We start from the raw sequence: 25319 nt of genomic DNA, 5'->3' as shown, positions 1-25319 counted from the left end.
TTTTGTGTAATTTGTTAGAGTATGTTTAGATCTATTATTAGATTTCATTAAAATTTTCTTAAAATCTTGTATTATAAATATCGTAAGAATTACTTCTAACTGGTATTTATTGGTTTTAGTATAATGGTGTCCACACATGTAAATACTGAAATAATAACTGGCGAAGTCAACTGGTTTTTCATTGCTCAAGTTTTAATAAAGAAAGAATTAAATATGATCGTATAGTTCTTTTAAAGTTCATTGCACAAGTTGTCCTGTGATCTTATTTAAAACCTAATTACTTCCAATAACGGAAATGTCGACATTGAACTACACGCAAACCTCTATCGCGTTTTTCGCAAAAGTAAATAACCATCAAAAGTATACTACAACCGGAAACAATAAAAAATAAACCAACAAATCGAACCCGTGTCCTTAAGTGTTCTCTAAACCATTAATTACTCAAACTTCGAAGACACCACTAATCTAAGACAACAAGTTTAATTTAAACTCGAAATTTTAATTTAATTCACAAGGACACCTACGTAAAGCTCAGTAGCTTGTATGCTTAACATCTATAGTTACAATTTGACTGATAATCTACTCCGAGTCCAAACTCCTTTATCAGAGGTATGAAATTTTGCAGGGACGGTACTCAAATGCAGTAGGCGAGCTCTTAGGTTTCTTCTATTCCTCATCATCTTGAAAAATGGCGGCGTCTACGTGTTTCAACCAAAGCTATAACATTTAAAACACTGGTTCCCAACATCCGTAAGACTGACTTCATGTCTTTTGAAGCTCAATTTTCCACCTTCGTTAAAAATGGCGGCCTGAAATGCAATAATATATCTCGATGGGCAACACCGGTAGTTTTTTTTTGCTACTCTGTAAATACTAAAGGTTATTGTTTTGAAAACATTGAAGATGGATTTTATTATTCTAAATATTCAAGTTGGAATTCTCCTAAATATTCAAGTTGGAATTCTCCTAAATATTCAAGTTGGAATTCTCCTAAATATTCAAGTTGGAATTCTCCTAAATATTCAAGTTGGAATTCTCCTAAATATTCAAGTTGGAATTCTCCTAAATATTCAAGTTGGAATTCTCCTAAATATTCTAGATGAATTCTTTTCTAAATATTCATGAAATAATTTCAGTAAAACTTCATCTGCGAATAAAATACATAAATAAAATAAAATTTTTATCCGAACAACCTTGGAGAAGCTTCAACCTTTGAGAGGGCAAGAAAATGGTATTTAACTCTATACATGGGCGCCCGTTAAATTTCTCATTTCAAGTAAAAAATCCATGGCGTCTTAGATTATTGTGTAAATCTAAGTGTCTCTCTATCCATATAGATTATGAAACGTAAACTTTAAACTACAAAAGAATAATATCAAATTATTTTAGGGGAAATAGTCAAGGTTAATAATGGAAGCGGACTCAATTTATTTTTTTGCCAAATTAACGATAGAAAAATTGAGATACTAAATTCTCAATGTCACAAACCAAGGCGCTTACCGACTATATTATAGCAGGAAAAGTATAGGCTATTGAGTCTGATTGTTTTCCGATGATCATTGAAACTGCTCTACTCTAAGCTAAAAAATATATAGAGCGACCTTCATACGCTGAAACACGACACAATTGCAAACGCTGTGCTTTTTATCGTTTGTAGGGCCTCTCTCTCTTTTTTGCTCTATGTTCCAAAAACAGCCATAATTTTCAAAAAACCAAATTCTTAAGTAAAGTTTAAAGGGATAGTTATCACGTTTAAAATGTGCTGGGAATAAGAAAACATGCAGAATAAAGCCGAGAAAGCAGGAAATACGTTAAAATTATCCACGTCGTAAAATATTTTCATGTCATAAGAACTTGCGAATAATTTAACTTGTATACATATATTATTATAATTCAAACCATTCTTATCCACTTTGAATTGAACAATATGTCTTCTCAACCATCCTCATGAATTTGCCGTCGAAATATTATTCCCACAATATTATTTTCAGAGCATTTCTCAACATCCAATTCTCAGGCGTCCAAAAATTAATTACCAAACGTCAAATAAGTTCTGTTACACCTGTATTTTAGTCTTGCCACCTATTTTGCTCCTTAAACCTTCTCAAAGTATATTTTTGAAACACTGTCCATCATCCAATACCGCGGCTCGTCCAACTTTTAATACCAATTCAACACATAACGCCGTCTGCCGTAAAATATCCGTCAAAAGAATTATCCCTAAATATCCACCCACTGTATAAGCAACTAGTAAATTATAAAAAATCTTTAAACATATCCAAATCTCTAAATATTTAGACGTTTACAAACCGCCACCAACAATCCTCCATTTCCGAAGACTGAGTCTAATTCATAAGTTCCCATTTCTCATATGTCAGTGTGGAACTAAAAATTCTTGGGTTGGAACATCTTGTTTTTCTAATCGTAATGTTTTACTACTGAGCTAAGTTGATATAGAACAAATAAATAATCGTTAGGCTTATTTGCTATTGTTTTGAACGTCACGTTTTTTGTCATAACTTTTGATTTTCTGAACCGATTTACAATTTGAAAAGAGTTTCGGATTCTACGTGACAAGACGCGTGCAACGATAGAATTATTGATCCATTTGAAGCATTATTTCGTAACGTCATTATCAGGGGGCTTTACTATTTCCGCTATCGCTAACGCCCTATTAGCGCCACAGTGTCATTTGTAATTTTAAAATACTCTTGAGAAGGCAACCTATCTAGAAAGTCCTATTTTGTTACTCTAGCTCAAATAGGAACAAAATGGCAGCCAAATGAAAATGTCAAGAAACTTTTGTCGGGGACTGTACTTCTACATCCGAGAATCGAACAAGCTTCATTGACTTGTCAATCAAAAACACCCCTTGCAGGTCTGAGAGAGGGGTGCTTACGTGCAAATTCTCATCCACCATCTTGTTTTCTCACCCGCCATCTTGCAATCGTCCAATCCTCAATCTTTAATCCTCGATCCTCATTCCTCTCTGCCTTCCACTGTACTTGTCCTCAATCCTCAATCCTCCCCTGCCTTCCACTGTACCAGAGCCAGTATCGGCACGAAGACCCTACTGGCTCGATTAATATTCAGGGTGTTTCTGATAAGTCTGCCATAAATCAAGGGGCGTGTTCTTTGGGTCAAACTGAGTGGAAAGTGTCAAAGAACATGGGGTGTACAAGAATTTGCAACGAAGATATGGCCCCCCAAACATTGGCCCCTAAAACAAGAAAATATTCGAATATGTAGACTAAAACAAATTCAGCCTTATCAACTTGTTTAGAAATAATGAGACAATTTCAATAGTTTCCCTCTAACATCGTTATTGAACTTTCACCTGGCAGAAGTGTATTAAATGAGTAGAAGTATGCCTATTCTAGTAAAGTAAATTCAAAGTATCATGGTACCTTTCGGTTGGTATTACTTTTATTCTTAACAAGTTAACATGGACGTTACAGGTATTGTTCAAAATGTCCACCAACGGCGTTAAGACAAACATGAACCCGTCTTTCGAAAGATTCTTGGACATGTTGGAAGATTCCTGGTATGTTCCTGATTGTTTGACAACCTTCAATAATTCGTCTTCGCAAGTCTTCCTCATCACGGACTTCATTCTTGTACACGATGTCTTTGAGATGACCCCAAAGATAGAAATCGCACGTATTTAAATCCGGAGATCTGGCTGGCCACGCAACTGGTCCTCCACGCCCAATCCACCTCAAATTAAACGTAGCATTAAGATGTTCTCTAACTGCACGGCTGAAATGTGGGGGTGCCCCGTCGTGCATAAACCACATGTTACGAAGTAATGCTAACGGTATGTCCTCGAGTAGTTCAGGTAAAGTGTCTCTTAAGAACGTGAGATATGCTTCACCATTTAGTCTGGGAGGAAGAAAATGCGGACCTAGTAAATGATTACCGACAATGCCGCACCATACGTTTAAAGAAAATTGCTGTTGGTGACTTCTAACACTAGTTGCGTGTGGGTTTAATTGGCGCCATTCGTGGTGGTTGTGATAGTTCAGAATTCCATCCCGGGAAAAATGTGCCTCGTCGGTTACTAAAAGGACCCGTGGAAATTGATTGTCCTCTACTCTGGCCAAAAACCACTCGCAAAAGTCGATGCGTCTTGGATAATCTGCCGGGTTAAGAGCTTGCACCTTTTGAATATGATACGGGTGAAACTGATGTCCGCGGAGAATTCGCCAGACCAAAACGTGATTAACATGTAATTGTCGTCCAACTTGTCTGGTACTTGTCGAGGGGTCCTCATCGAACATGGCAAGGACGTCTTCCTCGATTTCCTCCATGTCTTCTGGAATGTCTCGCTCTCGAACGTTGTTGGGTTGTACTTGTCCGATGTCCCTCAAGCGCCTGTCAACAGCCTCGAACGTACGACGATTTGGTATGCGTCGTTGCGGAAATTGTTCCTGGTATCGCCGCTGTGCTTCCACTGAATTGCCCTGCGCCAGTCCATACATGAGATGCATGTCTGCATATTCTGCATTGGTATACGCCATACTGTACTACCACACGTTCGTTCGAAGTGATACTGTGACGTTATCAACAACATCGCGTTACTTTATAGCAAACCACCGTTTAGTTTTTACGTTTGCGTCATGACTGTCAGCATTGTTTTTTATTCACAAACGTAAACAATAAACGGTGGTTTGCTAAAAAGTCTTTGGGGTCATCTCAAAGATTTTTTTGACATCGTGTACAAGAATGAAGTCCGTGAATAAAAAACAATGCTGACAGTCATGACGCAAACGTAAAAACTAAACGGTGGTTTGCTATAAAGTAACGCGATGTTGTTGATAACGTCACAGTATCACTTCGAACGAACGTGTGGTAGTACAGTATGGCGTATACCAATGCAGAATATGCAGACATGCATCTCATGTATGGACTGGTGCAGGGCAATTCAGTGGAAGCACAGCGGCGATACCAGGAACAATTTCCGCAACGACGCATACCAAATCGTCGTACGTTCGAGGCTGTTGACAGGCGCTTGAGGGACATCGGACAAGTACAACCCAACAAAGTTCGAGAGCGAGACATTCCAGAAGACATGGAGGAAATCGAGGAAGACGTCCTTGCCATGTTCGATGAGGACCCCTCGACAAGTACCAGACAAGTTGGACGACAATTACATGTTAATCACGTTTTGGTCTGGCGAATTCTCCGCGGACATCAGTTTCACCCGTATCATATTCAAAAGGTGCAAGCTCTTAACCCGGCAGATTATCCAAGACGCATCGACTTTTGCGAGTGGTTTTTGGCCAGAGTAGAGGACAATCAATTTCCACGGGTCCTTTTAGTAACCGACGAGGCACATTTTTCCCGGGATGGAATTCTGAACTATCACAACCACCACGAATGGCGCCAATTAAACCCACACGCAACTAGTGTTAGAAGTCACCAACAGCAATTTTCTTTAAACGTATGGTGCGGCATTGTCGGTAATCATTTACTAGGTCCGCATTTTCTTCCTCCCAGACTAAATGGTGAAGCATATCTCACGTTCTTAAGAGACACTTTACCTGAACTACTCGAGGACATACCGTTAGCATTACTTCGTAACATGTGGTTTATGCACGACGGGGCACCCCCACATTTCAGCCGTGCAGTTAGAGAACATCTTAATGCTACGTTTAATTTGAGGTGGATTGGGCGTGGAGGCCAAGTTGCGTGGCCAGCCAGATCTCCGGATTTAAATCCGTGCGATTTCTATCTTTGGGGTCATCTCAAAGACATCGTGTACAAGAATGAAGTCCGTGATGAGGAAGACTTGCGAAGACGAATTATTGAAGGTTGTCAAACAATCAGGAACATACCAGGAATCTTCCAACATGTCCAAGAATCTTTCGAAAGACGGGTTCATGTTTGTCTTAACGCCGTTGGTGGACATTTTGAACAATACCTGTAACGTCCATGTTAACTTGTTAAGAATAAAAGTAATACCAACCGAAAGGTACCATGATACTTTGAATTTACTTTACTAGAGTAGGCATACTTCTACTCATTTAATACACTTCTGCCAGGTGAAAGTTCAATAACGATGTTAGAGGGAAACTATTGAAATTGTCTCATTATTTCTAAACAAGTTGATAAGGCTGAATTGGTTTTAGTCTACATATTCGAATATTTTCTTGTTTTAGGGGCCAATGTTTGGGGGGCCATATCTTCGTTGCAAATTCTTGTACACCCCATGTTCTTTGACACTTTCCACTCAATTTGACCCAAAGAACACGCCCCTTGATTTATGGCAGACTTATCAGAAACACCCTGTATACATGTTTAAAAACAATTGCTACTACCAACGTCAAACTCGAGAACAACTATAAATACCATCCCATGTTTAGGAATGTAGTGGTTCAGTAAAACCCGCTCGGTAAAATATGCTCAAGGTTAGAGACGAGTTAGGTTTATTTCATGTAAAAGTACAACGGAACGCTATTGGTGGAGAGAATAAAGACTAAAATGAAAGCACTATATCAGTGACTGTCGGCTCGGCTCGGCTCGACCATAAAAAAGCTCGGTCGTTAATTAATCGAGCCCCAAAAGTGGCGGCTCGGCTCGGCTCGAACTCGGCTCGCTCGAGCTCGTGAACAGTCCTAGTCCAAAGATTCGTTCCAGGACGCTGACTACCGTTCTAGCTGACGTGGTTTGTATTTCTTCCACTTCTATGTAACTCGAGTATGCATCTATGACCAACAGGAAGTTTTTTCCCTCCGTTATGGAAAATATCCGTGGCTACCCGGTCCCACGGTCGGTCTGGTGTTTCTCGTAGCATGTAAGGTTCTTGTTGTTGCGTGTATTGGTACACGTTTCAGGTGGAGAATTTCATGCATTGTTCTTCTATTTGAGCTTTCATATTCGGCCAATAGACAGATTGACATGCCCTTCTTCGACATTTTTCAATACCCATATGGCCATCGTGAATTATTTCCAACATTCGTTTCCGCAAGGCCGTCGGAACGACAATTCTGGAGCCTTTTAGTATTAGTCCGTTTGCTTCTGTCAGCTCTTCCCGTACACTTGCATAACTGCTTGTTCGCGCGCTCTTCTTTTTCCAGCCCTCTCGTATTTGTTGTATCAGATCCTGGAGGTCCTTGTCCTTGCGGGTTTCGTCTACTAAGCGATCCATCATTGACTTGCTCACTGGCAAAGACTGGACTACCGCATTCACGTGGATTTGTACTTCCTCGTGCGTTCTGTCATCTTCTCCTGGTTTCTGAGCTATGCTGGCCCGTGACAGTGCATCTGCCAGAATTAGACTTTTCCCTGGTGTGAAGGTGAGCGTGTACTGGTACTTCATCAATTTCAGAAACAGCCTTTGCAGTCGCGGTGCGACTTCAGCTATGGGACTTTGCCATAGCTAGCAGCGGTTTGTGGTCAGTTTCGAGGATGAAGCCGGACCCGTAGACGTAGTTATGGAACTTCTGACAGCCAAATACTAGCCCCTAACTTTCCTTTTCAATATGCGCGTATCTTGTTTCCGCCTCAGTCATGGTTCGTGAGGCATAGGCTATCCGACACTACCTTTCACCGTGTAGCTGCATCAGCACGGCTCCTAGCCCGTCTTTTGAAGCGTCGGTTGAGATTTTCGTAGACTTTTCCCGATCGTAGAACCTCAGTATTGGCTGCTTGGTTAGGACCTCTTTAATGTGATTCCATTCTTTATGATGTTCGGGCAGGATTTGTTGGTCGTCTACATCCTTGTTCTTAAGACTTCGTAGGTGGACTGTGTGTGCTGAGAGGTTCGGAATGTATTTTCCAACGAAGTTGACTATGCCCAACGCTCGTTGCACTTCTGCTTTCGAAGTTGGGGTTGGCATTTCCAAGAGCGCCTCTACTTTCTTTGGATCAGGTTTTACTCCGCATTTGGATATGATTTCTCCCATGTACGTGACCTCTCTTGCTCTGAATACACACTTCTTGGCATTTGGCGTCGCTTTAGTTGCTCTCAACTTTACCAACGCTGCTCTGAGGTTCCGATCATGTTCCTCCACCGACATACCCCATACCAGGACATTGTCATGTATTGGTCTTGCGCTTGGCACCCCGTCAAAGATTTGGCTGAAGTGCTTGAAGAAAATTTCTGGAGCGGCCTCTATTCCAAACGGAAGTCTCTTGAAGCAATATCTTCCGAACGGAGTGTTGAAAGTTGTGAGCAATTGACTTTGCTCATCCAGTGAGATTTGATAGAAGCCCGATGCTGGAGTGGCAGAAGATTCGCTTGGGCTCCCGTGTCCAATTTGCACGGTACTGAGATACCATTTATCGTAACTGGTACTATCCAGTCACTCTTCTCATTCCGGGTTTCGATCGCATCGATTATGAAGTCGTCGTCGCTGTACTCTACTTGTTGTACCGCATCTATCTTCGCTTTCCAACATGCGTCAGCGAAGTGGTTTTCTCACTGACAACTATGGCAGATCTTCCCGTAAGCCGGACACTTGCTACGGTCGTGCGTGCCCTTGCATCGCTTGCAATCTTTAACTCTCACGCAGGGAGCCCAGTCGAAAACTTAAAATCCTTATAGGATAAATAGGATTTTTTTTGAAAATTATAGGATTTTATAGGACCAAAAATTGGTTTTAATAGGAAAATATAGGACTATTTTCTCGTGTATAGCACTATATTTGGCTTAAATTACTTAATAAATCTTGAATATATGTATAACAAATTGAGTTTTATTGTGAAAAAAGGAACTTTATTAATATTATATCACAATATCATATCACATTACTTTTTTGTAAATAGTAATCATGTAAAATACAAGAATTTTTGACTAGACTGCTGCTTGCGCCTAGGCTTGCTTAGCTTTTTTCGAAAAATGAGCCTCAATAAGAGAGCTCTGACGTTTTCTCAGAGTTTCCTCTTTTTTCTTAAGATTTGTTGAAGAATCTGAATCTTTTTTAATTTTTTCATTGAGTGTTTCAAGAATGAGTTGGGCAACGGTCACTGCGGTAAAGTCTTTTTGTAGTATAGCATTCTTGACCTTTGTGTTAGCTTCTTCGGGGAGTGTGTTCGTAACCGCCTCTGACTTATCCTTTTCTTCTCTCAAATTCCTCACTGTTTTAGTTAAGTTAGACAATTCTTCTTTCTGTTTTGATAATTTTTCCATTTCCATTTTCTTCTTAGCTTCTAGTTCAAGATTTTCATCAGATTCTTTTCGCTTAGCCTTTTCTTCTTCTTCTTTTAACATTTCGAGCCTTAGCATATAAGATGAATGCGCTTGCTTTGCTTTTATTATTAGTTCCTTGCTTATTAAACTTTCGAATTTCGCGCCTATTAATGTACTTTAAAGATAATTTAAATTAACTAAGTATAATGAGATAGAAAACATGGGGCTATACTAACAGCTTGTGCAGTTTTAATCTTAATTAAGTATTTTATTTCAAAGTTACTCAAGTTCTCATCCAAATATGTATATTTCATGTTTAAATTCACGTTAATTATACATAATTAAGTTGAAATTAATGAAGGATTGAGGTTTGGCAGTGTTGATTTAGCTTATAAAATGAGTTTCAAATCACCTTAATTGTAAAGTTTAGAAGAGTTTTTCATTCTTGCCAACACAATGTGTTAAATTTTTATCATACCACGTGCTAAATTTGCGGTAACATAAAGATCATCTATAACATATGTTAATGAATGATTTGATTCTATAGTTTAGCAACTTTGGCTTCAATAACAGTAATTAAATTAAATACCTAAACAATTCATAGCAATTTAGACAAATAAACAAACTGCAATGTGAACTGTGGAGATAGCGAACAACGTAACCCTCCGTTGCTGACGTGGTTACGTTGGAGGAAAAATCTGCGCTGATGTAAACATGGAAATTATTTGACTAATTAAATTACATAACGACACTGTCCTCCTGGATTAATCAGCACCACTGTTACTTATATTTATGAATTAACAAAATACACTGTTGGTAACAAATAGTTAAGCTGCGCTAACGTAAACATCACGACTCTGCAGTAGGGAAAACATATTAAACTTTTTGTCATCTTACCAGTAGTATTTTGAAGTTTTCGATCTTTTCACAGGGTGAAAAGCATTATCTTTATTTCAACACGTTAATAATTTGAATAGGTATGCCATTTATTGGAAGCGCACACGGTAAATACAGCATAAAAAGCCTAGTGTTAACCCGGTTAGGCTATGTTTCTAGCATAAAATTGAGCAGACTATACACAGGATTCCAAAACAAATGAGAGCTGGAAATCAGCCTTTTTATTAATCTTTAAAGAGTAACTAAAATAGGGTAATGGCAGCCCTCTGCCTTCGACTGTATTAAGCTCTATGAGGAAATAACATGGGGTGCTATTAGTCTATACAACTTAAGCCTTGGCCGTAAAGAACGTTCAAAAACTTACTTTAAATGATATAAAAACCTCTGTTAACTGTAATTATTTACCTGAATTACTTTTCTAGACGAAAATTCGACCTGATAACGACGTATTTCTTATTAAGGGTGCTACAGTTAATTAGAAAATACATATAAAGGTGCTCAAGCTCGGTTGAAATACCAAAGTAATTTGTTAGCGGCCACTGCTAAGAAATTAGGAAAATCGGCAAGAAAGCCAACATTTGAAATATGTCAACGTAACTTGTTAGCACCCACAAACCTAGGCCCTTCTAGTTGTCAACGAGAACGAAATGTAGAATTAGGTTTAAGCGTGCTATAAGGTTAGGCTGACTTCTGGCCCAAAAGTAATTTTTTGACGTACTATCTTAATTAGTTAAATTACAAAAATTAGAATTCATTAATTAAAAATCGAAACACGTAAGTTTCCCATTTAATAAATGCTTGTTAATTTAGAAGTATTCCGAAAACTAACTTCGCTATACTTTTTCCGTATGGCCTATGACCATTTCGTTAAAAAAACCAAAATTTTTTAATGCTTTTTCTATGGGACGCTAACCCTAAAAACTGTGAATTTTCCTTTAACATTACGGAAGGGTGTCATGTCATATCTACAAGGGCCTACCGGCCCTGTAGAATAAGATGAATGCGCTTGCTTTGCTTTTATTATTAGTTCCTTGCTTATTGGAAATCCATGAAGGACCTTTTCATAACCATTGATGGCGTCTTTGGTTGACATTACCGCGTTAATTGTTTGAAGATTCATATGAACTCGGTCTGGTGTGATTACTTTTGCCGATTTGGAAAACCCTCGTTCAACTTCAGCGTTACCATGTGGTATCACCAAAGCGGCTCTTACAACTTGCATGACTGTAGGATATTTGGGAGTATTTAGAGAAGATTTAATTTCTCCAATATTTCGCCAAAAATGATCAACTCTTAAGTTAGTATTCTCTTGGAGAAACCGAAGATCTTGAAATTTTAGTAATTTCCATTCATCTGTCAAAGCGGGGCTCATCTTTATATTATCCTTTAATGGCAAAGCTTTAACCACAAAGAAAAGATCCTCCAAACTCCTAGTTTTTTTTATTTCTTCTGGTTTTAAAAACCTAAGATGTTTCACCGTCATGTTTGATAAGCACGTCTTTTTCAATAAATGATCAGCAATTCTTGCGAAGCATTTTTGGGCTGAAATTAAGAACAGCTTTTGATCTTTTTCAGCTAGCGTTTTAAGATCTTGTTTAATGATGGTTCCCATATCCATTTTGTTTATTGGAAGTAAATTTGGGTTGTCTTCCAGCTTGAGATCAATTTTATGTATTTTGAACTTGTTTGCTTCCAAAACTTCAGGTTTTACAATTTTAGACAGGATAATAATTGCCAAGTCTCTTACTTCTTCATAGAGTAAATGAATCATTGGCATCATTGAAACAATAAGAGGCAGCGAGAGAAGGCTTGGCAAGCCGTAATCACCAAATGGATTTCAGAAATGAAAACTTTTTTACGCAATATTTGGCATATAGCCTGATACTTTTTGTTTCCTCCAAGACCCAACTCTTTTTGCTTTTCTGGCTTCGACAATTCTTTCAAAAAGTAGTCTTTTAATGGTTCAATTTGTTCAAGCAAACGCTCAGCAGCTGGTTGCAAAGTTAACCATCTTGTCTCCACGTGCTTAATAAAACAGTGTATTGGAACTTTATGTTTCACTTGTATAGCCTGAAAATCTTCCACACGAGCCGAAGATTGCTTGAACCAGTAAAAAATAAAAACTGCCAAGTCTGAAACGTCATGGCCAAATTGGTCTATTCCTTTCTTTAAGGCGTTGTGCATGGTATGCAAGTTGCAACTACCAATATCCATAATGTCAACTTTGCAATCAGTTGGTCTAGAATCCAGTACATTTTGATTCACAAGTCTCCATACCTTTTTATTTACATTTGGTCCATCGCTTCCCAGAGAAACCATACTCTTCATGGCCAACGTGTTGGTTTCCATACAGTCAATAATATTACTTGATAAGCATTCACCTTTCGCGTGTCCCATTAAGTATGTTTGAAGGTGACGAACCACAACTTCATTATTTTTTTCAGACCAGAATCTTATTTTAATCATCAACTCTTTCTTATTCTGCGAGTTTGTAGTTTCGTCATATTGAAGACTGAAAAATTGACTAGGAGAGGTTTTCAAATCCATCAACATCTTCTCGTGAAAATAAGGTCCAATTGCTTCTGTGATCAAATATGAGACTTTCGTGTGACTCATGTTAAATGATCCATCGGGAACAGCTCCTGGGAACATGGCTTGGAACATTTTCCCCATTCCGTCACAAGACGCAAAAGACCAGTTTTGAGCTACAACTTTTAGTGCCCAAAGAATTTCAGCCTTAGCTTGTTGATTCTTGTGGCTCACCAAGTTGAATGAACATGCGGGCTTTTCATTATTCTCATTATCCTTGACCAGTACCTTCAACTCGGTCTGATTTTCCAAGTCCTTTAACTTTTGTAAATGTTTCTTTCCCGTTGAGTGCTGTTGGAGCTGCGTAATGCCTTGATTAGCAATTGAAAAATCATTTTTGCACACTTTGCAGTACGCCGAATTGTTTGAAACTTTGCTTCTTGTACACCATTCTCCTATTACCGTCTTCCCATCACTCCTATCAAGCCAAGAATCACTGAACTTTGTTTTGATTTTAGGCATTATAACTGCTGCAGGTATACTGTTCCAATACCAAATCTTTTGTAGCTTTCTGTAATCTTGAACATTAAAAATATTGTTATTAGCATTGTTATTTCACAATTCATGCTAAAAATAGCCTTACCAAAAATTAAATACGCCCAAAGCAGCCCAAACCTAAGTGGGGGCGCGCGTATAAGAAAGCGCGGGAAAACGGTTTAGCTTACTCTAGCAGAAAATCGAGAAATTATAGCAGCCGACACGTTTTCTCTCTTTTTTCTTTCTTTTAACCATTGGGCTGTAAATAAGGAATTATTTTCGACTCGACTCTCGCTGGATATAATGCCTTAGAGAAAGAACACCTCTCCACTCTGAAAGTGCATTTACCGTTTTTACCTCCTAGTTTCGGCGCACTTGAGATATTTGTTTTACTCATTTTGACGTTAATTTTTTGAAAACTTAAACGAAGTCAAAAATATAGGATATTATAGGACCTTTTACGAAAATATAGGACAATATAGGATAGGTTCAAAAATATAGGATTTTATAGGAATTATAGGACCACTGGGCTCCCTGCTCACGGGACCAGACGTTCCTTGTTGCGGTTGACTGTCCTTCGTCTGTTTGTGTGACCTTGGTTGTTGCCGCCGCCTGTTGCCTCCCTCGTTTCGTCGTGGACCTTTTCCCGTGATGGCCTCAACGCAAACCGCGTTCGTCGTACTCTCGGTCCAGGTCTGCATTTGATGGAGCATGGTTTCTGTCGCTTGACATAACTGCACTTTTCTCTTCAGGGTTAGGTTTTCACTCTACAGGATAGGCAACTCCCTATCTCGAACGACAGCTTAATCTATATATACTTCGCTCCAGCATCGGTTGTCAGCAGGTGCAAAGCTAGGACTCTATGTAGCCTAGGTGTGTACGTTATTAAGAGACTTTGTTAAATTCTTAAAATTTATATTTATTCTATTATATTTCCCCCAGCTTTTCGCAACTATAATGTAGTTTTCACCAATCTTATATACAGGGCTTTAGGAAAGTAATCTAGGGTCATGTTAATTAAGTTATATTTTTTAAAAAGTAGACGAAATAAAGAATGAGGGCGAAGAAAAAAAAGTTGACGAAAAAGTAGTAGAAACCATCGTCGAGGAGCAACCCTCCACCGAGGAGAGCGCAAAAAATTAAAATAATAAAAAAAATTTAATGTAAGTCACGTTCAATTTTTTAACTTGAATACAATTTGAGTATTATTTCAAGAATAATAATGTTGAGATTATGTTTTACGTAGGTTCAAAAATAAACTTTTGTTGCCTGGATTTTTTTTAATTTGTTTATTTGTTCACTATTTTTTTTTTCATTTTTTTTGAACTTCTTTAAAAATAAAAGGAATTAGAAAACATTACTTGAATTTTATTGAATTTGAAACTAAAATCCGACTCAATTTACATCAGTTCTTTGAAATATTGTTTGAACATGGATAAAGGATGTCCGTGAGGAAAACTGTTTTCACGCTATGGGATAGGCAGCTTCCTATCTCCAACGGCAGCTTATTCTGTATATACTCTGTTCCAGACCAAGCTTTACGCGTCCTGACAACTGAAGCTGTAACCGAGTATATACCGAATAATAAGAATAAGCTGCTGCCTATAAGTTGCCTATCCTGTAGCACCAAGGATGTACTAATACCGCTATAGCCCTTTTACATACTCAAATAGATGAATCATAAATAAATTCCTTGATTTTCGGTTTTTACTAAAAATTGGCGTAAAAGATTAATTGAAAACCAATCGGCTAATTAGCTAATCCTAAATTTAATTAAATTTTAATTAGATAATTACCTTTCCTATGCATACTAATTAATTAAAATTACTTCTCAATTAGCACTAAGGTAATTAAAATTCAATTACCATTTTCAATTGGTAAATGATGCTAAATAATTAGAATTTTAATTAGCTAACAACCTCCATCATGAACGTGGATTTCACCTTTTGGAGGCGGAGATGGAGGTTGTTAGCTAATTAAAATTCTAATTATTTAGCATCATTTACCAATTGAAAATGGTAATTGAATTTTAATTACCTTAGTGCTAATTGAGAAGTAATTTTAATTAATTAGTATGCATAGGAAAGGTAATTATCTAATTAAAATTTAATTAAATTTAGGATTAGCTAATTAGCCGATTGGTTTTCAATTAATCTTTTACGCCAATTTTTAGTAAAAACCGAAAATCAAGGAATTTATTTATGATTCATCTATTTGAATATGTAAAAGGGCTATAGCGGTATTAGTACATCCTTGGTGCTACAGGATAGGCAACTTATAGGCAGCAGCTTATTCTTATTATTCGGTATATACTCTGTTACAGCTTCAGTTGTCAGGACGCGTAAAGCTTGGTCTGGAACAGAGTATATTAATCAAAAAATGTCTTAATTAGAATCAAGACCTAAAAAGTATCGATAAGACTGAGGTTATCACTTGTCTGAATGATCAGATATTAATTTTTCTTTTTAATTGAAACTTAAATGCATGCTTAAGAAAAAACAACGTTCCATTACCGTTTTCCGTTGAAATAAATTATTTTACTGGTAATCAATTTCAAAAATTTACTTATCTCGGCTTTTCGACCACAATTCCATTCCCCGAAAACATTTTATCATTACATTAATTACTTTTGGGAGAGTACGTGTATGGTTTTGCGTTTTAAAAGGTTCCTAAAGACGTTTCATCCCCATTTGTGACCGGCACGCTTTGCAGTGGAACATTTTAATTATTCTAAAACCAATGGCGCCAAATTCAATAGGGACAGTAAGATTTTTACTCGCGGTTTTGCAAAATGATGTAATATCAAGTGTACTTTAGTCAACCGTCGTATTGTTCTTTCTCATAGTTCAGGGCATGATCAGTGTTACTGCCCAATTTCTCTCTCTAGTTTCTAACAATGGTTAGAGACAATTTGATATGGCGCGGCACAACATTATATACATTTGAAAATTCTAAGTAGCACAAAAGGAAAAATAATCCATTTTATTTATATTTTGGTTTGAAATAAATATATTCATGATAGTAGTTATAACGAACAGAAAGACAAGGGAATGGCACCGGTAATGAGCAGCAGAAAGAGAGGAAAGTTTGCTTCAAGTTAGCAGAGGGACATAGTAGTGAAAATAGTAATCTAGAATTTTGTTCATTCAAACCTTATTATATCATGAAAAATTCAAGTTAGCAGGCGGCACTACCTAGAAAGATTGATTTTGGCAGATAACAGCGAAAAAATTATGTTCTACACACATTGGGACTATGGGAGAGTTTCAGGGCCGCAAGTCGCACATGATGAAATTTCAACTCCAGATTACATCAATTCTCTCTGGTCGTACTAGTAGCAGGTTAAGCTATAGTGTGCTCAGGTCCAGTTAGTCTCGAAAGGGTTATATAGTGCTTGCAACTTTTAAAAGGTTGTTATCATGGCTAAACAGACCGCTTTTACAGTTTTTTCTTCTTTTATAGGCTATTTTGACACGTTATCTCCCAAAAGTAATTAATGTAATGATAAAATGTTTTCGGGGAATGGAATTGTGGTCGAAAAGCCGAGATAAGTAAATTTTTGAAATTGATTACCAGTAAAATAATTTATTTCAACGGAAAACGGTAATGGAACGTTGTTTTTTCTTAAGCATGCATTTAAGTTTCAATTAAAAAGAAAAATTAATATCTGATCATTCAGACAAGTGATAACCTCAGTCTTATCGATACTTTTTAGGTCTTGATTCTAATTAAGACATTTTTTGATTAATATCTGTTCCTTCAGTCTTCATTTTAATTAAGAATGTTAAGAAACTGTTTTACATTTTCAAAATCTGCACTAAGCAGAAACATATATAAAGGGGACCATAACTTTAGCTCAATCAGACATTTATTTATAATGATACTTCAAAAATAAAACGTAAATCATTAAAAGTTTGTATTCTTATTGTAATTAGAATAATACATTTTTTACAATCATTTAATGAAACGCGAGGCGCCCCCCTAAAAATTCCAGAAATAGGACCAAATTGACAATTTTAGAAAATTTTTAAAAATGCTGATTTATGTCCGTTTAACATTTAGTTCAAAATTGTCATAAGTCTAATATGAAATTCGGATATCCTTAAAACTTCACAAAGACGATCCGAGATTGTCAATTTCAAACTTTTTTGTAGCATAAACTAACGTCTTTTTGATTAAAACCTTAAACAAAATATAGTCAGGGCTACCCTAAAAGTTCACAAAGATGATCCAAGATTGTTAATACGCCTAAAAAATGCCATCTTCAAAATATGTAGCCGGGGAAAAGAGAGCGTGATCGAGTGGGCTATGCTAGTGGTTGGAATTCGCGGGGGTTACAAGTACCTACAAGCACCCACAAGTACCCACAAGCACCTACAAGTACCCACAAGTACCCACAAGCACCTACAAGCACCCACAAGTACCCACAAGCACCTACAAGAACCCACAATTACCTGCAAGCACCCACAAGTACCTACAAGTACTCGGGTCAAGCACCACAAGTACCCGGGGCAAGCACCCACAAGTACCCGGGGCAAGCACCCACAAGTACCCGGGGCAAGCACCCACAAGTACCTACAAGCACTCACAAGTACCCACAAGCACCTACAAATACTTACAAACACCCACAAGTACCTACAAGTACCTACAAGCACCCACAAGTACCCACAAACACCCACAAGCACCTACAACACCCACAATCACCTACAACACCCACAAGCACCTACAAACACCCACAAGTACCTACAAGTACCCGGGGCAAGCCCCCTCAAGTACTTTGGGCAAGCACCCACAAGTACCCGGGGCATGCACCCACAAGTACCTACTAGCACCCACAAGTACCTACAAGCACTCACAAGTACCTACAAGCACCCACAAGCACCCACAAGCACTCACAAGTACCTACAAGTACCCGGGGCATGCACCCACAAGTACCTACAAGTACCCGGGGCATGCACCCACAAGTACCTACAAGCACCCACAAGTACCCGGGGCATGAATCCACAAGTACCTACAAGCACCCACAAGTACCTACAAGCGCCCACAAGTACCTACAAGCACCCACAAGTACCTACAAGCGCCCACAAGTACCTACAAGCACCCACAAGTACCTAAAAGTACCCACAAGTACTTACAAGCACCTACATGAATCCACAAGTACCTACAAGCACCTACATGAATCCACAAGTACCTACAAGCACCTACATGAATCCACAAGTACCTACAAGCACCTACATGAATCCACAAGTACCTAGAAGCACCTACATGAATCCACAAGTACCTACAAGCACCTACATGAATCCACAAGTACCTACATGAATCCACAAGTACCTACAAGCAACCACAAGTACCTACAAGCACCCACAAGTACCTACAAGCACCCACAAGTACCTACAAGCACCCACAAGTACCTACAAGCACCCACAAGTACCTACAAGCACCCACAAGTACCTACAAGCACCCACAAGTACCTTCAAGCACCCACAAGTACCTACAAGAGCCCACAAGTACCTACAAGCACCCACAAGTACCTACAAGCACCCACAAGTACCTACAAGCACCCACAAGTACCTACAAGCACCCACAAGTACCTACAAGCACCCACAAGTACCTACAAGCACCCACAAGTACCTACAAGCACCTACAAGTACCCACAAGCACCTACAAGTACCTACAAGCGCCCACAAGTACCTACAAGCACCCACAAGTACCTACAAGCACCCACAAGCACCTACAAGCACCCACAAGCACCTACAAGCACCCACAAGCACCTACAAGAACCCACAAGCACCCACAAGAACCCACAAGCACCCACAAGTACCTACAAGCACCCACAAGTACCTACAAGCACCCACAAGTACCTACAAGCACCCACAAGTACCTACAAGCACCCACAAGTACCTACAAGCACCCACAAGCACCCACAAGGTAATCAAGTTTAAATAGCTTTAACCTAAGCAGAGAAAAGATAAAATGTCCATTAATCTAGCTATTTGTTCTAAGAATTTGATTATAACCGCGGTAAAACGACCATACTCGCTTCATACACTACATAACTCATGCTAAAAAGTCGCAGGTTCCACAGTTTCAGGGTAAACTTCGTAAGTCGGAGCATGTAATTAAAACTATGAAAAACAGTATTTAAACTTAATTTTTCTTGATGAAAAAAAATAGGCGCCAACTATGGATATGGGGCTTTCATTTAAGACCGTTTTCAAATCTATCTGACGTATAGTTATTTTTGTAAGGGTATGGACAAAATTTGTAACTTTGGAAAATTTCCCATGTTATTTCTATGGGAAATTTCCAGTTTTTCGTCAAAATCTGTGATTAATTTTATGGAAATGAAAACCACCCTTAGCAACTTTATTTTTTATAAAATAAACTAATTAATGGATCTCTTTGAAATTTTAACCACATATTAAGGGTCCGAATTGTAGTTCAGTGGATTTTTTTCGAACCAATTAGTACAATACAAAAAAAACTACATCCAAACAAAAAACCCTCCTTATACATTAAGAGCAGTATGAAGTCTTATCTAAGAGAGCTACCGCTCTCATAGAATACAGAATAAGCTGCCGTTGGAGATAGGAAGCTGCCTATCCCATAGCGTGAAAACAGTTTTCCTCACGGACATCCTTTATCCATGTTCAAACAATATTTCAAAGAACTGATGTAAATTGAGTCGGATTTTAGTTTCAAATTCAATAAAATTCAAGTAATGTTTTCTAATTCCTTTTATTTTTAAAGAAGTTCAAAAAAAATGAAAAAAAAAATAGTGAACAAATAAACAAATTAAAAAAAATCCAGGCAACAAAAGTTTATTTTGGAACCTACGTAAAACATAATCTCAACATTATTATTCTTGAAATAATACTCAAATTGTATTCAAGTTAAAAAATTGAACGTGACTTACATTAATTTTTTTTTATTATTTTAATTTTTTGCGCTCTCCTCGGTGGAGGGTTGCTCCTCGACGATGGTTTCTACTACTTTTTCGTCAACTTTTTTTTCTTCGCCCTCATTCTTTATTTCGTCTACTTTTTAAAAAATATAACTTAATTAACATGACCCTAGATTACTTTCCTAAAGCCCTGTATATAAGATTGGTGAAAACTACATTATAGTTGCGAAAAGCTGGGGGAAATATAATAGAATAAATATAAATTTTAAGAATTTAACAAAGTCTCTTAATAACGTACACACCTAGGCTACATAGAGTCCTAGCTTTGCACCTGCTGACAACCGATGCTGGAGCGAAGTATATATAGATTAAGCTGTCGTTCGAGATAGGGAGTTGCCTATCCTGTAGAGTGAAAACCTAACCCTGAAGAGAAAAGTGCAGTTATGTCAAGCGACAGAAACCATGCTCCATCAAATGCAGACCTGGACCGAGAGTACGACGAACGCGGTTTGCGTTGAGGCCATCACGGGAAAAGGTCCACGACGAAACGAGGGAGGCAACAGGCGGCGGCAACAACCAAGGTCACACAAACAGACGAAGGACAGTCAACCGCAACAAGGAACGTCTGGTCCCGTGAGCAGGGAGCCCAGTGGTCCTATAATTCCTATAAAATCCTATATTTTTGAACCTATCCTATATTGTCCTATATTTTCGTAAAAGGTCCTATAATATCCTATATTTTTGACTTCGTTTAAGTTTTCAAAAAATTAACGTCAAAATGAGTAAAACAAATATCTCAAGTGCGCCGAAACTAGGAGGTAAAAACGGTAAATGCACTTTCAGAGTGGAGAGGTGTTCTTTCTCTAAGGCATTATATCCAGCGAGAGTCGAGTCGAAAATAATTCCTTATTTACAGCCCAATGGTTAAAAGAAAGAAAAAAGAGAGAAAACGTGTCGGCTGCTATAATTTCTCGATTTTCTGCTAGAGTAAGCTAAACCGTTTTCCCGCGCTTTCTTATACGCGCGCCCCCACTTAGGTTTGGGCTGCTTTGGGCGTATTTAATTTTTGGTAAGGCTATTTTTAGCATGAATTGTGAAATAACAATGCTAATAACAATATTTTTAATGTTCAAGATTACAGAAAGCTACAAAAGATTTGGTATTGGAACAGTATACCTGCAGCAGTTATAATGCCTAAAATCAAAACAAAGTTCAGTGATTCTTGGCTTGATAGGAGTGATGGGAAGACGGTAATAGGAGAATGGTGTACAAGAAGCAAAGTTTCAAACAATTCGGCGTACTGCAAAGTGTGCAAAAATGATTTTTCAATTGCTAATCAAGGCATTACGCAGCTCCAACAGCACTCAACGGGAAAGAAACATTTACAAAAGTTAAAGGACTTGGAAAATCAGACCGAGTTGAAGGTACTGGTCAAGGATAATGAGAATAATGAAAAGCCCGCATGTTCATTCAACTTGGTGAGCCACAAGGATCAACAAGCTAAGGCTGAAATTCTTTGGGCACTAAAAGTTGTAGCTCAAAACTGGTCTTTTGCGTCTTGTGACGGAATGGGGAAAATGTTCCAAGCCATGTTCCCAGGAGCTGTTCCCGATGGATCATTTAACATGAGTCACACGAAAGTCTCATATTTGATCACAGAAGCAATTGGACCTTATTTTCACGAGAAGATGTTGATGGATTTGAAAACCTCTCCTAGTCAATTTTTCAGTCTTCAATATGACGAAACTACAAACTCGCAGAATAAGAAAGAGTTGATGATTAAAATAAGATTCTGGTCTGAAAAAAATAATGAAGTTGTGGTTCGTCACCTTCAAACATACTTAATGGGACACGCGAAAGGTGAATGCTTATCAAGTAATATTATTGACTGTATGGAAACCAACACGTTGGCCATGAAGAGTATGGTTTCTCTGGGAAGCGATGGACCAAATGTAAATAAAAAGGTATGGAGACTTGTGAATCAAAATGTACTGGATTCTAGACCAACTGATTGCAAAGTTGACATTATGGATATTGGTAGTTGCAACTTGCATACCATGCACAACGCCTTAAAGAAAGGAATAGACCAATTTGGCCATGACGTTTCAGACTTGGCAGTTTTTATTTTTTACTGGTTCAAGCAATCTTCGGCTCGTGTGGAAGATTTTCAGGCTATACAAGTGAAACATAAAGTTCCAATACACTGTTTTATTAAGCACGTGGAGACAAGATGGTTAACTTTGCAACCAGCTGCTGAGCGTTTGCTTGAACAAATTGAACCATTAAAAGACTACTTTTTGAAAGAATTGTCGAAGCCAGAAAAGCAAAAAGAGTTGGGTCTTGGAGGAAACAAAAAGTATCAGGCTATATGCCAAATATTGCGTAAAAAAGTTTTCATTTCTGAAATCCATTTGGTGATTACGGCTTGCCAAGCCTTCTCTCGCTGCCTCTTATTGTTTCAATGATGCCAATGATTCATTTACTCTATGAAGAAGTAAGAGACTTGGCAATTATTATCCTGTCTAAAATTGTAAAACCTGAAGTTTTGGAAGCAAACAAGTTCAAAATACATAAAATTGATCTCAAGCTGGAAGACAACCCAAATTTACTTCCAATAAACAAAATGGATATGGGAACCATCATTAAACAAGATCTTAAAACGCTAGCTGAAAAAGATCAAAAGCTGTTCTTAATTTCAGCCCAAAAATGCTTCGCAAGAATTGCTGATCATTTATTGAAAAAGACGTGCTTATCAAACATGACGGTGAAACATCTTAGGTTTTTAAAACCAGAAGAAATAAAAAAAACTAGGAGTTTGGAGGATCTTTTCTTTGTGGTTAAAGCTTTGCCATTAAAGGATAATATAAAGATGAGCCCCGCTTTGACAGATGAATGGAAATTACTAAAATTTCAAGATCTTCGGTTTCTCCAAGAGAATACTAACTTAAGAGTTGATCATTTTTGGCGAAATATTGGAGAAATTAAATCTTCTCTAAATACTCCCAAATATCCTACAGTCATGCAAGTTGTAAGAGCCGCTTTGGTGATACCACATGGTAACGCTGAAGTTGAACGAGGGTTTTCCAAATCGGCAAAAGTAATCACACCAGACCGAGTTCATATGAATCTTCAAACAATTAACGCGGTAATGTCAACCAAAGACGCCATCAATGGTTATGAAAAGGTCCTTCATGGATTTCCAATAAGCAAGGAACTAATAATAAAAGCAAAGCAAGCGCATTCATCTTATTCTACAGGGCCGGTAGGCCCTTGTAGATATGACATGACACCCTTCCGTAATGTTAAAGGAAAATTCACAGTTTTTAGGGTTAGCGTCCCATAGAAAAAGCATTAAAAAATTTTGGTTTTTTTAACGAAATGGTCATAGGCCATACGGAAAAAGTATAGCGAAGTTAGTTTTCGGAATACTTCTAAATTAACAAGCATTTATTAAATGGGAAACTTACGTGTTTCGATTTTTAATTAATGAATTCTAATTTTTGTAATTTAACTAATTAAGATAGTACGTCAAAAAATTACTTTTGGGCCAGAAGTCAGCCTAACCTTATAGCACGCTTAAACCTAATTCTACATTTCGTTCTCGTTGACAACTAGAAGGGCCTAGGTTTGTGGGTGCTAACAAGTTACGTTGACATATTTCAAATGTTGGCTTTCTTGCCGATTTTCCTAATTTCTTAGCAGTGGCCGCTAACAAATTACTTTGGTATTTCAACCGAGCTTGAGCACCTTTATATGTATTTTCTAATTAACTGTAGCACCCTTAATAAGAAATACGTCGTTATCAGGTCGAATTTTCGTCTAGAAAAGTAATTCAGGTAAATAATTACAGTTAACAGAGGTTTTTATATCATTTAAAGTAAGTTTTTGAACGTTCTTTACGGCCAAGGCTTAAGTTGTATAGACTAATAGCACCCCATGTTATTTCCTCATAGAGCTTAATACAGTCGAAGGCAGAGGGCTGCCATTACCCTATTTTAGTTACTCTTTAAAGATTAATAAAAAGGCTGATTTCCAGCTCTCATTTGTTTTGGAATCCTGTGTATAGTCTGCTCAATTTTATGCTAGAAACATAGCCTAACCGGGTTAACACTAGGCTTTTTATGCTGTATTTACCGTGTGCGCTTCCAATAAATGGCATACCTATTCAAATTATTAACGTGTTGAAATAAAGATAATGCTTTTCACCCTGTGAAAAGATCGAAAACTTCAAAATACTACTGGTAAGATGACAAAAAGTTTAATATGTTTTCCCTACTGCAGAGTCGTGATGTTTACGTTAGCGCAGCTTAACTATTTGTTACCAACAGTGTATTTTGTTAATTCATAAATATAAGTAACAGTGGTGCTGATTAATCCAGGAGGACAGTGTCGTTATGTAATTTAATTAGTCAAATAATTTCCATGTTTACATCAGCGCAGATTTTTCCTCCAACGTAACCACGTCAGCAACGGAGGGTTACGTTGTTCGCTATCTCCACAGTTCACATTGCAGTTTGTTTATTTGTCTAAATTGCTATGAATTGTTTAGGTATTTAATTTAATTACTGTTATTGAAGCCAAAGTTGCTAAACTATAGAATCAAATCATTCATTAACATATGTTATAGATGATCTTTATGTTACCGCAAATTTAGCACGTGGTATGATAAAAATTTAACACATTGTGTTGGCAAGAATGAAAAACTCTTCTAAACTTTACAATTAAGGTGATTTGAAACTCATTTTATAAGCTAAATCAACACTGCCAAACCTCAATCCTTCATTAATTTCAACTTAATTATGTATAATTAACGTGAATTTAAACATGAAATATACATATTTGGATGAGAACTTGAGTAACTTTGAAATAAAATACTTAATTAAGATTAAAACTGCACAAGCTGTTAGTATAGCCCCATGTTTTCTATCTCATTATACTTAGTTAATTTAAATTATCTTTAAAGTACATTAATAGGCGCGAAATTCGAAAGTTTAATAAGCAAGGAACTAATAATAAAAGCAAAGCAAGCGCATTCATCTTATATGCTAAGGCTCGAAATGTTAAAAGAAGAAGAAGAAAAGGCTAAGCGAAAAGAATCTGATGAAAATCTTGAACTAGAAGCTAAGAAGAAAATGGAAATGGAAAAATTATCAAAACAGAAAGAAGAATTGTCTAACTTAACTAAAACAGTGAGGAATTTGAGAGAAGAAAAGGATAAGTCAGAGGCGGTTACGAACACACTCCCCGAAGAAGCTAACACAAAGGTCAAGAATGCTATACTACAAAAAGACTTTACCGCAGTGACCGTTGCCCAACTCA

At 37.6% G+C, this 25319-nt stretch overlaps 2 protein-coding genes and 1 long non-coding RNA gene across 3 annotated transcripts; 2 read left to right on the top strand and 1 right to left on the bottom strand.

Moving 5' to 3' along the window:
* Nucleotides 1-6832: 6832 nt before the first annotated feature.
* On the bottom strand, nucleotides 6833-7321 carry LOC149667069 (uncharacterized). Its single transcript, XM_089841687.1, has one exon. It carries the CDS (start codon nucleotides 7319-7321, stop codon nucleotides 6833-6835), a length of 489 nt encoding a protein of 162 aa, XP_089697813.1.
* Nucleotides 7322-21190: 13869 nt separating this feature from the next.
* Nucleotides 21191-22465, top strand: LOC149667068 (uncharacterized). The gene has a single exon (XM_089841686.1). It carries the CDS (start codon nucleotides 21191-21193, stop codon nucleotides 22463-22465), a length of 1275 nt encoding a protein of 424 aa, XP_089697812.1.
* Nucleotides 22466-23290: 825 nt separating this feature from the next.
* LOC149667067 (uncharacterized) lies at nucleotides 23291-24958 on the top strand. Its single transcript, XR_016368296.1, has 3 exons — nucleotides 23291-23836; nucleotides 23954-24549; nucleotides 24628-24958. It is a non-coding gene; the product is annotated as an uncharacterized LOC149667067 (long non-coding RNA).
* Nucleotides 24959-25319: the final 361 nt, after the last annotated feature.

The sequence above is a fragment of the Phalangium opilio genome, unplaced genomic scaffold (genome assembly GCF_054372755.1).
Source record: "Phalangium opilio isolate 3A_F unplaced genomic scaffold, DU_Popi_V2 ptg000060l_1, whole genome shotgun sequence".
Lineage (NCBI taxonomy): Eukaryota > Metazoa > Arthropoda > Arachnida > Opiliones > Phalangiidae > Phalangium > Phalangium opilio.
This window is presented reverse-complemented; position numbering and strand designations above follow the sequence as displayed.

Coding starts and splice junctions, on each gene's coding strand:
- LOC149667069 (XM_089841687.1), bottom strand. CDS start 7,321: ATGAAGTACCAGTACACGCTCACCTTCACACCAGGGAAAAGTCTAATT.
- LOC149667068 (XM_089841686.1), top strand. CDS start 21,191: ATGCCTAAAATCAAAACAAAGTTCAGTGATTCTTGGCTTGATAGGAGT.